The following is a 15916-nucleotide window of genomic DNA, read 5'->3' as shown; positions in this document are numbered from 1 at the left end:
GATACTTCATGTTGATTACTGTTCAAACACACAAGATTAATGTACAATCGTTTATAGATGATCCGGTTGAGTCAAGGCGAAAGCGACAAAAGTTTGATAACAGTCCAAACACGCTAGTTTTGAGGTATATAGAGGCAGAAGCTGAGAAGCGTGAGTATCTTTCTAAAATTGTCCTCGATTCTACAGCTTTGCCGGGAGTGGGTTTCAATGGCGTCATTGGCATTGTCGCATCGTCGAGATTGATCGAAAGTACACTTTTTCTATATTTACATTCAATGCCGAATTCCTCGGGTCCTATCTTCTTCTATCTTTTTTTTTTCTATAGGTGCTTCTATACCGATACTAATTTTCATGTTGGCATTTTGCTGTACTTGACTCCAAATAAGAATGTACTTGTACTGCGCAAGTCGTTGCGCGTCAGCCACAAAATTGATGGCGTCAGCCAATGATCGCGTGGTCGGCGAAGTACGAGTAGGGGGATTAGCCAATGAACGAGTTCCGTTAGAGTCAGATGCGCAGTAGAGTCTTAAATTCGTCGGCTAGTAAGTACATTCTTATTTGGACTCAAGTATACATACATTTATCGCAAAACGAAAATACTTTCTAGCAAGCTGTCTCAGCGATGCCAGTAATAAGTACTCTCCCCTTTGTGCATTTCAATACGGAACACGTGTTCTCCATTTGTTGTGACGATTGTTGTAACCGGGTATAGTAAATTTGTTGGAAATTCCGGAGGTGTTTCTTGGAATATACTTGTATACATGTGGGGGAATGTTGATGGTATATCTCTTTTATGGATCTCCAAGTATACATTTGTCGGAATATTAATGTTTCAGCGTTCTCCAGTCGCGTTACACACACTAACCACAGAATTAATCATCTATCCTTTCGCACAGCGGGAACATTGGATGTTTATAACGTTTGTAATTCACTATTTTACGCGAAACCAGTGCCTAATTGCCCACTAATTACTACCGTGGAACATAATCGTTGAGAATTTCCACTGTGCGAAGGAAGATACGTTTTCATTGTATTAAGAAATGCTATACATATACATATATATTTTCACACACGAACGAGGGATCTTGTTTTGTACTTTTTTAAGAACATATTTTGTACGAACATTTGAAATTTGTATTCGAATGACGAGAGAGAGAGAGAGAGAGAGAGAGAGAGAGAGCAGTGGCCTTGTACATTTTGAGAAAAAAAATATTGTATTTTTATAATCATTATCCGTAATTATTAGATAAATCAATGCTATTTTCACAAAGAATGGAGACTAGTATATATATGTGTGGATATATATATATATATATATATACATATATATACAAGTACTCTGCTCCTCTATAAGAATGTTGTACTTAAGAGAACTCAGCAATAATAAGAAACCATGTGCAATATTTGTATGTTAGTACATACAGTTTTTTATGAGCTGCTTCTTTGACAGAGAAAAGCTATATCTATATATTGTATGACTTACATATGCATAATATATCTATCTATATATACGTACAATCATTTGACAATGTGTAAACCGTATTTGTTTATTTCATTTTCCTGAACAATTTCAGATCGAAATAATGTTGTAGAGCTCGCAGGTACGATTCGACAATATTCATTTAGTTTTGCTGATTTTTTTACTAATCCCGTTTATCGTATCTATTATTGCAATACGAGTTACACATTTTGTTTTTGTTTTGAATTCTTCGTGTGCCGTTCAGCGTGAAAATATATGAAATCGCATGAAATCATCTCCATTACTAATCATCCCCGTTTTCTACTAATTTAACGCTTCGCTTTCTCGTTCCCCTTTTCCTCGTGTTATTTTGCATGAGAAAATTAATACTGTTTTACGCGACAATCGCGGTAGAAAATATTGTAAGTATTTCATCGCAATAACAATAACTAGCTAGCAGAATGCAAACTTCCTGAAACCGATGTCGTCGATGGACTTGTTCATTCGTTTGATGGTATTGTAGATCCTGAGATGTTGAATCAACCGACAGGCGCAAGTGGAGGATCGTTTCCGCTTTATCCCTTGAACACGTCCCCGCAGCATTATCCTGCAATGCAGAGGTAAACCGATTAGTAAAATGCCAAATATTTACATAGCGTAAACGTATGTAATTTGTACAACTTGAAATATGTTACACAGGTCTCCGGTACTATCGCAAGGTCATCCACCATCGCCCGTGGTTTACGCACCCTACCACACGAACCTAATTCAGCCAAATCTACAATCTCAATATCCGTCAACGAGTAGTCACATAGAACAACCATTCACATACGCATACGATGCGTCGCAGGTACAATTGCACAGAGTGACAGCCGGTTATCAAGGATTAGAGCTGAACGCTGCTGGTATGATCGACGATGTATAGCTACATTGATATTTCGTACAATGAGATCCCGAGATTCGTAATTAATAGACAGCGGTTCTATTACGTAAAAGAGAAATTTGCTACTTGAATCGCAACAACCTGTGAAATGGAAATTTATTTATTTTTTTCTTAATATATGTTCAATACGTTGAAAATAATATAACAGTATTTTTTTACATGCTAATGTTTTTACTGCTTTACACCTGCTCATTTTTTTTCGACTCATCAAATCCTCTGTTTATACATTATATATATATGGATATGCGATTCAGCAGGTATAGTTGAAGGAGGGGATGCCACGAGCGTCTTAGACATGGACAATCAACAATACAGTTTCGAGTCAAGTCTCGGCCAGTTTAATTCGGCAGAACTCGCTGCCATTAGCACCGCGCTCTCCGAGAACTTATCCAGTGGATTGTCCATCTCGGAAGCCCATAAGGTATACTTTGATATAGGTATAAATCTCATATATCGTTCGCTACTCACTCCTCTGGCTTTTGACAATATCAATGAAAGAACAAAATAAATAGTTATTGAATTTAGTCCGAAACGAGCAAAGGGGCAAACCAAGGGAACAACGAAGAGAGCAATAGCATGACTGACAGTTTTACGAGAATTACTGCGGAACTCAACACTTTAAACAGCATGTACAAACCGAGGCGGGAAGTTGACGACTAAAAAGATCGGAAAAAATTTTTTAACAATCCTATATAAGTGCGAACAAATATGTACATATTATATATATATACATATATATAATGTTATAAAAGTGATTAGAATATTTAATTGGTTGTGATAAAATTGCATCACCGATTATGTATATTACCGTAAGTTGATCGTTTATTTTAAACGCTGTTAATAATTTTGTACGCTTTCTGAGATTCAATGTTTTTTAACATCACAAATTAAAATATTTATCGATCTGACTAATATATAAAATGCTGTGACTGTGATCGAAGTGTAATTTTTGAAATCTACACGTTCTGACGTGCATGCAAATGTGTCTCGACGAGCACCACGATTATACGAAATAAAGTCTTATTATTAATGAACAGAGAACAAAAAGGAAACGTACATTGTGTGTTGTAAAAGACAATCTGCATGCAACATTCGTACAAAGTATAATTGTTTATAGGTAAGACGAACACCCCGTGAATAAACAAATGTTTCTTACACATCTATGGTATACGCTTATTCAAGTAGACGAGTTTTATTCTGTTTTTTTTTACACATTTATATTTACTACAAACTTGTAAATATAGTTTTTATATCGGTAGATCGAATATCAAAGCACAAAATGCTCCGCTCCCATTTTTATTGTATACCCCGGTATATAAAAAACTCCAATACACATTCCGTCCAGGCACGTTGATTCGTCTTTAAATAAATATCATCTGTCCCTAAACATAGAGCAGAATCATGTTATTTTGCAAACACATGAAGAAAAAAATGTGATTGTTTCTTTTATCGTAGATTATTAACTACATACATACACAAATACACATTTTCGCGACCGTATAGTATTATCCCGGTAGCATTCGCTAAACTAAATATATATCATATATCTTAAAGTCTATAATTACTATAATTACAAATAAACGGTATCTGATACAAATCAAATTATCCACAGGTACATACATTTAGTACATATATAAAATTACATCTAAGAGTATATTATAATTGTACATACATATAATTATAATATGTGTAGACAAACACGTACGTTGAACCTCGGTTATTTCATTTAGTCAAATGTATCACATACTCATTACGTACATCATCAGATTTTATTGTGAACTGTTTTTCCTTAACTATTTACAATGTATGACACCTCTCACAATTCTTAATTCTTATACTTATGTACAATGTGAAGTAAGAATAGCATAATTTATTCTAGATTAGCATAGTAGTAAAAGTAAAACTATATATAAATCGTCCAAGAATTATAGACTAATATATTTCTAGGGAAGAGACTCGTTCCTTCACAGATACGTGAAGAATAAAAAACCATTTGTGTTGTTTTCCAAAATGTATTTACTTAAAAATACAATGAAAGTTCAATTCTGATGGAATGGGCAGAAATATAGTCTGTGGTGTTTACTGTTACGTCGAAAGTGATGATGCGATGGTATCCTGTACAAAAGTAGTTTGAACAAGACTTATGAACACACAAACCAAATTCTTAGCCTAAGATTTTGTTTACGTTTAAATCGTGAGACACGTTTCGTTACCAGATTCACTAAGATCCTTAAATTCTTTATCGTAATCTTTTTTTGTTTCAATGCTTACCTAACAAACGTAGGGATGTAACGGTATCTGGGCAATCTGCCTGATTGATTGATTAAGAAGACCCGTTAGCACCAGTAAAGAATTTTCAAAGTCGCGTCTAGCAGTCGAGAGGGAGATTCGAGAAGATCCCCTTTTTATTTTGCTGAAGCTCGATCTGCAGGACGCGAGTCCTTCTTATTTCCCTTTACGGACACGTTGCAAACGGGGCTTGGTATTTTGTATTAATAAAATTAAAATGGACCTATGCTTATAGTGTATGGTATTGTATACTATGAACGCTAAAGTACTCATTTTTGCTCAGGCACCTGTAACTTTAAGATAGTTCTTTGCCAACATGATCGCCAAAGGTACTATCTTGAAGTGAACACGTGGTAAATACAGCAGCGGATTGTGTATAAAATCGTCGAGTAACAGAGTTTTCCGGAGATGGTATGGCCAGTAAAACGGTACAATGATCGATTATTAATTACGCCTCACGCATCATCTTTTTAAAACGGTGTACACGCTCCAATGACTTTGTTGCCACCTATCGTTTGTGAATACATCGAATGAAAATGGTTGTTTGTATATCGTGCGAACAAACACGCGTTATGCACGGTCCATTCCATCTCCTTGGATTCAGTGTAGCAGGATTCAGTCCACGAACAGCAGTTTTTCTTTTAATCTTTAATACTGCCATTTCTGTAAATTTGTCTCCGGATGGTAAGCCCATTACTACTCACGAGAACGAATCATTTTCTCTGATCTAACTGCGTTTTATTTAACTATCTCATTCGAAAATATTTGTACATTAAAACGTGGGACATCGTCTCGCATTCAAATTATCGTTACCTTTATTTATTATGCAGCTATGGTACAATGGTATCGTAACCGCAATGTCTCATCACCCTTCCTTGTCTACCATTCTCCCGAAATAAGTGGTGTGTGTATGTGACATGGACGATCAATTAGCAACAATCCACCGACTCTAGTATCGAAAAACATATATTCCGACCATTGGTAACCAGCCACGAATCAAGGGAAGAATTCATTGTCGAACGGAAAAGAAATTTCTCTTTTTTCATCTGGGAAGAGGAAGTTATGTAGAAAACGAGAACACTGTCACACTCGTTCCGCGACAGTCAACGAATCATTGCTATAAGCAGTCCATGACGATTCAATGTCAAAATAAAACCACAGTACGTAAAATACAACTGAATTACGTTCGCGCGAGAGCAATCGAATAGGGAGAGCGATTGGCTTATTTTTGCTATTTGGTTATTCGGCATTGTCATAAACGATATCTGTTCTTCCTTTTGAAAATACAACACAATCGACAATACGACTCTGCTGAACTCCTCTTTTACGATACATAAACTTAAATATACGGAGAAGAAAAACGAGAAACACTTGGCGCGCGATCCTCGACGAAATAAAAAATATTCCACACAACCTTCGTGAAATAATTGTGATTTCTCTCCCTACTCTATGCCCAGAGTCTAAAGTGTAACAACCTCTCCATATTACATTACGTTACATAATGTTATCGTTAATAATAAAATGTTTCTTATTTCATAACTTTATACATGCTATGTATAATTATTATGCAATGTTAAAGTCACACATTACTCATCCACACTAACCTGGCGCGAGCGTTGCAGTAACCTTAATTTCTGTTTTCAGATGAAAACAGGAGCACGAGACAAAGAGTTTTTCGAGACCATTTAAAATTCTCTTTTTCATTAAATAATGGTATACATCAAATGTAATTCCACACGAGTTTGTTTAGTTACTTCGCTATTCTCGTTGGTTTCATGCAACCGCTCTAAGCAGCTACCAGTTCAACCCGACTCGTTTTCATTTATTTTTCTTTTTCTCTCTATGAAATCGCTCGCGCTCCTGCGGCATCAATTGCGATCGTTTTCATTCTAGGTCGAGAAAAGGAAAATTAATCACGCGCACAAGGTGAGAGACATTCGTCGAAACTACAAACGTAAATTTGATTTCAAATGTAAAAAAATCATCACCCACAAATGTTCATTTTACACTATTTAAATACAATAGAGCTTTTTATATCTTAAATAAGTTTTCGTTATAAAACTGTCCCGCGAAGAGAAGCCAGATGACGGCAAATACCAGTTAGCCGGTGGTTTGGAGAAAACAATGGATTCGCCAGAGAAATCGGAAAAACCCTGTACGATCGGTACCCGAACGAACGTCTGTGCCTCGCGTCAAGTACTTGAAACGTGATATTAAACGGAAAATCGACGCGCTCGTACAGTCCAGCGACGACGAGACGAACCAATCGTTTTCATACAAACTACCTAAACAGCATTTGGTGATGGCTAGACGACCAGAATTGCGAAGAGCCAAGACTACAGAATTGCGGCTGCCTCTTAGTGCGTGTCAGCCCACCACAACTCTGGTGAGGTGGTAATCTTTTTCTTTCGTAGGTTGGGAGGTTCCAGCAATTACGGATTTTCGGGCACGATGGATATATTCAACATTGCTACCAACCACTCAATATGAGAGTAAGTGTTTGCTGAGAAGACTGCCGAAGATCGACGACGACGCCATGTGCCTACCTCCCTTCTTACTTACATACTTCCTTCCCTTTTTTCATTATGCGTCTTCCTCTTCGTCTTCTACTTCTCCTTCTACTTCACCTTCTGCGTCGTCCTCCTCTTCATCTACGAAATTGCACAAACAAACATTAGCGAAACTTGTTTAGTCACGAGCATATACACGCGCGGGAGAGAGCCTACCCATCCAAACCTGCAATACCATCGGCTGACAAACGCATACATACATATCATACATACGCACACGCGCACGATCCTCAACGTTACCGGAAGTTCTTTACTCACCTTCGCCCTCTTCTAAATCTTCCTCGCCTTCTGGCATGTCGTCTTCCTCATCGTCTTCTTCACCATCGCCGTCGACTTCTTCCTCCTCTTCAACCTCCTCTTCGATCTCATCTTCCTCTACTTCTCCATCGCCGTTCTCCTCCTTCTTTTGTTTCTTCGTGTCGTCGTTCTTTTCCTGTAACGCGAGAACATCCGAATTAGATTTCTGGTTCCGTGTAGCAATCGGCAGAGTGTTTCAAAACTATCGTATTAGAACCGCGTTCGTTAACTCTCCTCACGCGACACGTAAACAAAAATAGAAATTAAACCACTTCCGGTCGAACTCTCTCGCTCGTCTCTATGTAGATTTGGAAGTTAATCGTTGTGGAAACAAGCGGGAAACCCCCCTCGGCAATATTACCGAAAGGTAAACGGGTGGGGAGGGAAACGGATGAAGAGGATTCCCTTCCCGCCAAGAAACGTAAGGACACGGAAAGGAAAGTAGGGGGACCTTCCGTTCAAATATGGCGGAACAGGAAAACAGAAGAAACCATGGGGGGAGTTGTGCTCGCTAGAAGATAATGAATATTATGCGTGTACGTGCGTAACGCAGTCGTCGAAAAAAACCTGGTAAAAAAATCATCGGAATCGAAATAACCGTGCAGCTTATTATAGAACTCGGACGATAAGCGCGCCGGTTTATCTTGCAGCGAAAGTTTTGTATCGTCGATATCTTAAAAAAAAACGTTACGCACCGACGTCTCGGTATATTTTTTTTTAACGTTCTGGACAATTTTGTATCTACTCCAAAGTTGTGGCTGTATTTCCGATTCTTTATTTGTTCTGAAACCGAAAAGCTTAGGCCAGGTTCAATCTTATCTGCTCGCGTGTCTGAGGGAACCGAGGAGGTTGTGATAAACGGAACCGAGGAGAGGCAGGCAAGCAGACAGTTTCGAAAAGTACGGGACGGCTTCGAACGATTCTCGAAATGCCGGTGTACACCTTAGACTCGTGTTCATACAGCGTTACTCTCGCGATCAGGGTGGTGGTTGGTAATGGTATATACACACGGTGCGCGTGTATCGCCGGTACGAGGAAAGAGGGCATAGAAAACTCGGAGAACTGCATCGTCCAATCAAAGGGAGGAATCGACTAAGAGACTGGGATGGTGGGAGAAGCGTAGGGATTGGCAGACACGGCTACGACACATGTTTGTAGAAGGGATGTGTTCGTGCTGCGTATAGCACAACGACGAGGGGCTAGGAGGGGGCGAGGGAGAGACAGAGAGAGAGAGAGAAGCACGAAACAGCGTGCCCGGGGTATCATACACACAGAAGCAAGCCGTTGTAAAGTTTATTCGGAGGAAATAAAAAGAATGTGTAATTCGAAATCTGCAACGGGGAAAACCTCGCGCGAAAGGGCAAATATCCGAATGAGCCGGTACAATTCCTCCCGGAACACCCTCTAATCGTATCGCATTAAAATTGTAACGAGACCGTGTTGCTTCAAGGTAACTGTGTCTCGTATTATCGAGCGTCCTTATCAAACGGAACGCAATATCTCGTTTCATGAACCAAGGCGTGACGTCCAAATATCGGTTCGCGGTCTAATAAAACCCGTAAGACGATGCGTTTCGCTAACGACCGTTTACGAGCATGTAATTATGATGGAACATGAATGAAATTATGCATCGGTCCCCGGGTGGGGGTGGATAGAGGGGAGTAGGAGGGCGCGTGTCTCAGAAATCAATGGAAAAAAGCAGCTTGCAATTCATGAAGCCATTGTATGTCGGACAGAGGCGTTATGACGCGCGACATCTCTCTGAAACTTGACGCGCCTTCTTCAAACCGTAAAATCCGTTGGCAACTACCGCTATATAGCATGATGGCGTTCGTTGTCGAGTAGTTTACTCCGAACGGCAAGTGACAGTGACGTACAGACGCCGTGCCAATGGTCATGAAACGATTCTGTGATGGTGTCTGCCCGTTATCCCACAGACACGATTACCTATCGACTCGTTACTAATCACGAGGTCTTTGCAGATAACCCAACGTTCATAACCTATCGTACATGCTCGTTCCCGCTCGATTCGCTCCGGCCGTCTCTGGTTATACCATGATCAATCGTTATATAATTCGTTGAGAACACGAATCAATTTAACCATATTCCGAGAGCCACCGGAGGAGGCGTCTCTGTTTACCGACGGAAAACAGAGTCACCTATATAGGAGGCTCTCGTACAATATTAATGTAAATCGCGAGGCAAGCAGGTCGATTAATCTCGACGAATGTCTACTCTATTATTTTATCATCGAAAATGGTACGAGAAATATCAAACAATTAGTCAACCGCGATGGATATATCCTGGAGTCATAACCGATCTGTTACGTCACCGTGTGTAACTTTATGATTATCGAGATGTTACACGACGTTCGTAATTCCCGCCTTTTCCTTTCCTTCCACGTTACTCTTAATATGGTACGCGCTTGCGTCACATAGTGTCTCTGCGAGTGCTAGATAATATTCATTGAATTTACTAGGTGGCTACGTAATCGGAGCACTAGAACGATGATGCATCAATCGTTCTGCTGCGAACGAATTTCGCATCCGCGGGGATTAGAATCTAGGAAAAATCGATCGGCCCGGAACGGTAACGTGGGAAGAAACCGGCGGACCGCGTTATGGTATTTTTCCTACATGCCAACCGGAAAATAAATGAACGGCAAATAGGTGCCACAGTAATAACAACAATAATAATAATAATCATAAAGATAACGATGCTTCGATCCGTTTCGTAGCAGATACGACGTTGTGTGTCGTCGTCGTGGTTTCCACGTGACATATTATTGCCGCTCTCCGCGAGGACGCCACACAACCACGATACTTTCTACGATACACACGCTGTGCGTGCAGCGTACGACGAAAGCGTGGGGCGATGCCGGCATTTTCGGTAACGAGTTTTCACCTCTCTCGCGCGATCCCCATAATAGAGTCCCGCGCGCGTGGCTTGCTCGTGCGACGCGGGCATTATCGACCAAAAATAAAGACGCCGCTGCTATCAGGATACGTGGAACGACGATGGGTCCGATTTAAGATGAAAAATCGTGTCGATGTTTTCTCGAAGGTTCGTAACACCGCGCGGCATACTACGAAAGAATGGGGAGGCAAGAGAGACATGGGTATATAATACATGGCGGTGCCGCTGGCTGCGCGCGTGGGGTTCTCGAGGGAAAGAGAGAGAGACACAGTTCGGTTGAACACCGGTAGACTCGAGGACAGAAGAGGGGGTGGGGACAGGGAGAGTGAGAGAGAGAAAGATAGCAGGAGAGAACAAGAGAGGAGGGGCGGGAGGGGGAGAGGGAGAGCAAAGCGAGGAAGGAAGCCTTCGGCGCGGTGTTTATGCACGCAGATCGGTAAACAATTTCAGAGCAACACGTCGACCTGAAAGAGATACGTGGTAGTCTATCGATCGTCCGTCAGACACGATTAACCCTCTTATAACGAATTATCGATCAATTACGACACATAAAGTAAGAGCGAGAGAGAGAGAAGGGAAAGGATAGGATAAAGGGAGGGAGAGAAGATGGAACAAGCGGGAGCGAGATAGCACAATGAACGCGGGCTTGGTTTCGGGCGCCATAATGGAAACCCACGACGGCGGTCGGAAAAATGCGCGGGATGCTCGCTTTTCCTATCTATAACTCCGATATTCTACATTAAAAATGGCGTCCATCTTGTAGATGCGATAAACGTAACGATGTAGATTGTGCTCGGATTGGAGTAGATTCGGTAACATCGGAGTCGGTACGATCGCTAAGAGGACGCATAATAACGAAAACGTTTATGAATCGAGCACATGGCGCTGGTTACCGATGATATCCCGCTCGAAATTTTCCGAGGGGTTTTTCATAGCGAAATGGAGTGGTATATAGAATGACGTTCGTTCCGATATTAGACGGTAACATGAAATCCAGATCGGTAATTATAGACGGCATTGTAACGACAGGGGTGATCAACCGAACGATCCATCGTGCTCGTGGCAGCCACGCGAAATACGATGGCGTCCCTTTCGACTCTGTACCGGGGAAAACATCGTTGCCGCGTACTACACGCGCGTTTCGGAGCGGGAAAATGGTCGCGCTTCGAGTACACGGTACGACACGAACGTTTAGAACGGAGTGAAAATGCCGGCCGGCATCCTAAATATCTTCTTCCGCGCCGTCAGTCGGTCGAAACGGCCACTCGACTGCCCGCCGCCCACCAGTCTGTTTCCCGAGAGTACGATACGTATTCGTGTACAATATTTCCGATAATGTTACAACGAATATATTAAATGCCACGAATATTTTACGCGCGAACCGTTTTGAGCGGGAAAACACCATAATGGCGAAGAGAAACACGATCGAGATCCCTGAAATACCTTATCGCGGGCCCAGCGTGGCGCGGAAGCATGGTGTAAATATATGCCGGTGTGTGTAGTCGTACGTGCATTTAATGCGATAGGTGTATGTCTTACGTACTAATTACGGGAATTGATAATGTACACGATATTACGAGAAATCGAGCGAGAAATAATGGAGTAGGGCGATAGAGTGAGAGAGAGGGAGAGATAGACACAGATAGAGTTGAGCGAGGGAAACAGAGAGAGATGGAAAGAGAGAGAAAAAAAACAAGACACGACTCACCTCGGCCGGCCTCTTGATTCCTTTGATCTCGCACTTCGCGTCCCCGGAAGCCTTGTCGTTCTCGGTCACCTTCTCGACAGCGACCTCGCTGTTTTCCTTAGTACTCATGGTGGATAGGTGCGTGTTGGGCAAAATGCCTGCGTGTCCGCTTACAAAACGGTGGAAAAAGATATAGAGCGGTGGCGTGTGTAACACGTAACGAAACTCCGTGTGTCCTCGCGCGGCGTCGGTTTCCGGCGAAATGCCCGAGAGAGCAGCGTCGTCAGGCGAAAACCCAAGGGGCGGAGGGGGGAGAGACAGAGAAAGAGAGAGAGGGAAAAAGAAGGTGAGACAGAGTCGAACCAGTCAGGAGTGGAGAGTATCGTGTACCGACGACTGTGGCGCGAATAGCGCAAAGCTGACTACTACCCGGTCTCGGTCCGCTCCTAGCACATCCAACCTGGCTTTGTTCAAAAATGAAGATGGCGCGGGTTTGAAACTCGATAAATGCCTGATTGGTTGAAACGCTAATGTTGTTCCGAGACGTGTCACTGCGCCTAATTCGCAACGTTATAACGCCGCGTAATCTTTTATTATTTCTTATGTACGTTTTCCACGTAGTCCGTCCACCTGACGTATAAATAAAATTAAATCCTGCCGAGGACGAGGGGTTCGAGAGTTCGTGGCCTCGATTCGACGTCCGGTTCGAGGCTAAGTCACTCGATTCGAATATATACTCCGTCGCTACGATTCATTTACATTCTTTTTCAACTTGTCCATCGCGGAAAATCGATCGATACCACATGGAAAATCAACATTTCCCAACAATTAATAGAATCGTTCAGCCGATGCTACGTAATTGATCGATCGAATCGTGGATTCGAAGGCAACATATTGTAGAAACCGTGGCGGGAATTGTCTCGTAGGCGAAAGAATCGAGGTTTTCGAATAACCTGGCCTCGCACTTGACTCTGAAAAATTCAATATTGAGCACACGCTTTTTTCCAAATAGCAGATTTTTATTCTACCGATTTCTAACCTCGTAGAAAATTCGAATTTGAAAATATAGGTCGTAAGCGATTGAACTTAACCTAAACAGTTCGATAGAATACTGAATTTCTAACTAGAAAACTAAATAAAATATGTCGCAACTCTCGCTTAGCACGAGTTTCATTTTATTTTTCAGTACGCATCGTTTCGTCGAGTTTATTATAATTTCGAGTCTGTATTCGTTAGGTTGCATTGTTAAAAAACAATCGATTACTTGTAAATTGTAAATAAACAATAACAAGGAGAAAAACATTATACACAATTGCTGTTATTGATTGGGCGTCTTATATATTAAACCGATTTTGACGCCGGCTGTTAATGGCGTGTATGCAATTGAAATTTTATGTTCGTGGTAGAATAAAAAAATTATATCCACTTTTCCAATAATATTGCACAAATCGAATTTAACTGAACGGTATTATATTAGCAATTGCATTAACGTACACGTGAAAATACAAAAAGTAACATTAAATTTCCAAATTCTGTACAACGCATGACTACAAGCGCATGCGCGGTGCGCGTTTACATACCATTTTCCGGTTTGAGTACGTTTCCTTTTCTTTCTAAACATCCAAGATGGTAGGTACAACCGCGATCGAAAATATGCTTATTTCATCTAAAATTACCGCTGCGATCCTTCGACAATGCTATTTACAGTGTTTAGATTCGAAGTGTGCATATTATGTTCTGAAAAGTGAATGCAATATTTAATAATTCCGCTGAACATCAGTAAATGTTGTCGCAGTGGGAACATAACCTCGATAAATGACAGAAAGCACATATGATCTTTTAATCTTTACTATGAGAAAGTGTGATAAGTGGTTCGATCGAGATGAAATAAACTAAAGAACAAGAATATACAGCTATTTCGAAATGTCTAGTCGAACTGTTATTTTTGTAAGATAATCGATTTTCTACATCAGTGTGATTTATATATTTTCGTGTTTTCAGGTGAACGTACCGAAGCAAAGACGTACCTTCTGCAAGAAATGCAAGGTACACAAGCCACACAAAGTGACACAGTACAAAAAGAGCAAGGAAAGGCATGCTTCTCAAGGTAGAAGACGTTACGACCGTAAGCAGCAAGGTTTCGGTGGTCAAACCAAACCTATCTTCAGGAAGAAGGTAAGCATTGATATTTGCAATTACGTTTCGTACGAATAATCCTATGTATGCGTTTCTCGTAGGCAAAAACCACAAAGAAAATTGTACTGAGGATGGAATGCACAGAATGCAAATACAGGAAACAGATTCCCCTGAAGAGGTGCAAGCACTTCGAGTTGGGAGGTGACAAGAAGCGAAAGGTAAGCATCTCGTGGAAAATACCTGTAGACGAAAAATCATCATAGGAATCGAACGATTACTTAACCTAATATTTAATGTTTTTCAGGGTCAAATGATCCAGTTCTAGGGCGAAGTTATATACATTGACTTTCTGTATGTATTTAATAAGAAATGAAATAAATCTTTTGGAATTTGTATAGTTTATTTTATTAATCGTCTTATAATGCAAAAATATTTCTCACGCTTAACACCTGAATACAACTAATCGTTTAATCTCCTTTCTCACCATTATTTGTAGACTTCGGCTTAGAAACTATTTGCTGGGGGTGACTGTCAAGATAAAAAAATAAGCAGCATTTCAACACACCGGACCATAGTTACAAGATTAGAAATAATTAAAACGTCGGATCAGAGACATTGAAATTATCATTAACTATCTCCTATTCGTAGAAACTTTGTTACACCTTAATGTCTACGATAGATGCGATCTGTAGTACTATTACATAGAATTGTAAGCTATAGCTTGAATGATTTTACGTTCTAAGTCAAGTTAATGAGAACTTACTCCAATATAGATGAGTCCAATCCTTCTTGTTCCATCTTCAACTTAACTGCTTCTTTCGGCACACCGACGTGCACCATTTTAAAATACTTTTCGTACCGGGGATCTTTATTTACAGGTTGTTCTTTGGTTTCTGTAGTTTTAGGCTCATCTTCTGTAGTGGTATCTGGTTCGTCTATTGTTGGTGTACTCTTTTCCTCTTGTGCATTGTCATTAATTTCTACGGGAGCCTTAGCAATCTCTTGATTCTGCTCCGGACTAGGTACAGACGACAACTATAAAACATGTTACATAGATTACTTATAACTGTAGGAATTATGAGCGTTCTAAATCATACTTGGCAATTGTACTCGACAACTCCTACATACCCAAGATTCTAAAATCTCTAAAGATGCTTCTATTCTTTGTAATTTATTTTCAAATTCGAATAATCTCTCTTCGCAGGACAGTGCGAATTTATTAAGGAACGTGACAGTGTGCGCGATGAAATGATTAATAAATGATATAGTCCTTTTCTGGTTAATTGGCGGAACCTAAGGTAAACCAAAGAGAAATGTAGAATGATTCTATCGTGCCGATAGCATTGTAAAAGCGAGATAAGAAAAAACAAAAGAAAAAAAAAGGTCGAAGACGAATATTTGCACCTTCGTGTAATCGATAGTCGGCTCGATTATCGGAATTTTATAATCATTCATTGTATTTTTCAAATGTTATTTCCTGTGTTTATTATCCAACTGTCAAACGTCATAAACTTTCGACGCATCGCTCGCACAGATCATGTAGAACTCATGCAAGCATGGTGTACGGAAATACAGCAATTTCTCCACTATAGAAGGTACACGTATTCCTTTCTGAAACA

At 40.6% G+C, this 15916-nt stretch overlaps 4 protein-coding genes across 13 annotated transcripts in view; 2 read left to right on the top strand and 2 right to left on the bottom strand.

Moving 5' to 3' along the window:
• The window catches only part of Dl (dorsal), a 12685-nt gene extending 5103 nt beyond the window's left edge, over nt 1-7582 (top strand). The window contains exons 7-11 of one of the 8 annotated variants that reach the window (XM_076440559.1): nt 58-150; nt 1983-2079; nt 2159-2364; nt 2660-2823; nt 2928-7582. In XM_076440559.1, the coding sequence (XP_076296674.1) occupies nt 58-150; nt 1983-2079; nt 2159-2364; nt 2660-2823; nt 2928-3062 (695 nt within the window). In that variant the 3' untranslated portion in view covers nt 3063-7582. The other 7 variants (XM_076440558.1, XM_076440563.1, XM_076440562.1 and 4 more) reach the window with 7 other exon arrangements.
• LOC143216999 (uncharacterized) lies at nt 4394-12318 on the bottom strand. Its single transcript, XM_076440666.1, has 3 exons — nt 12183-12318; nt 7520-7694; nt 4394-7342 (listed from the first exon to the last, which is right to left on the bottom strand). The coding sequence occupies exons 1-3, from the start codon at nt 12288-12290 to the stop codon at nt 7275-7277; spliced, it is 351 nt and encodes a 116-aa protein (XP_076296781.1). The 5' UTR covers nt 12291-12318; the 3' UTR covers nt 4394-7274.
• On the bottom strand, nt 12182-15916 carry Ccdc53 (Coiled-coil domain containing 53). 3 transcript variants are annotated; one of them, XR_013010697.1, is made up of 5 exons: nt 15702-15916; nt 15426-15590; nt 15061-15332; nt 13742-13898; nt 12182-13132 (listed from the first exon to the last, which is right to left on the bottom strand). XR_013010697.1 is itself a non-coding variant. In XM_076440659.1 (4 exons), exons 1-4 carry the CDS (start codon nt 15750-15752, stop codon nt 13892-13894), a joined length of 495 nt encoding a protein of 164 aa, XP_076296774.1. In that variant the 5' UTR covers nt 15753-15916; the 3' UTR covers nt 12182-13891. The 3 variants fall into 3 exon arrangements, 2 of the variants coding, with proteins under 2 accessions (XP_076296774.1, XP_076296773.1); XM_076440659.1 differs by having other exon boundaries at nt 12182-13898; XM_076440658.1 differs by lacking the exons at nt 12182-13132; nt 13742-13898 and adding an exon at nt 14679-14825 and having other exon boundaries at nt 15702-15912.
• Nucleotides 13668-14690, top strand: Rpl36a (ribosomal protein L36A). Its single transcript, XM_076440667.1, has 4 exons — nt 13668-13790; nt 14163-14336; nt 14399-14515; nt 14602-14690. The coding sequence occupies exons 1-4, from the start codon at nt 13788-13790 to the stop codon at nt 14620-14622; spliced, it is 315 nt and encodes a 104-aa protein (XP_076296782.1). The 5' UTR covers nt 13668-13787; the 3' UTR covers nt 14623-14690.

This window comes from Lasioglossum baleicum, chromosome 16 (genome assembly GCF_051020765.1).
Source record: "Lasioglossum baleicum chromosome 16, iyLasBale1, whole genome shotgun sequence".
Classification (NCBI taxonomy): Eukaryota; Metazoa; Arthropoda; class Insecta; order Hymenoptera; family Halictidae; genus Lasioglossum; species Lasioglossum baleicum.
The sequence above is the reverse complement of the archived record's forward strand: the minus strand, read 5'-3'. Positions and strand labels throughout refer to the sequence as shown.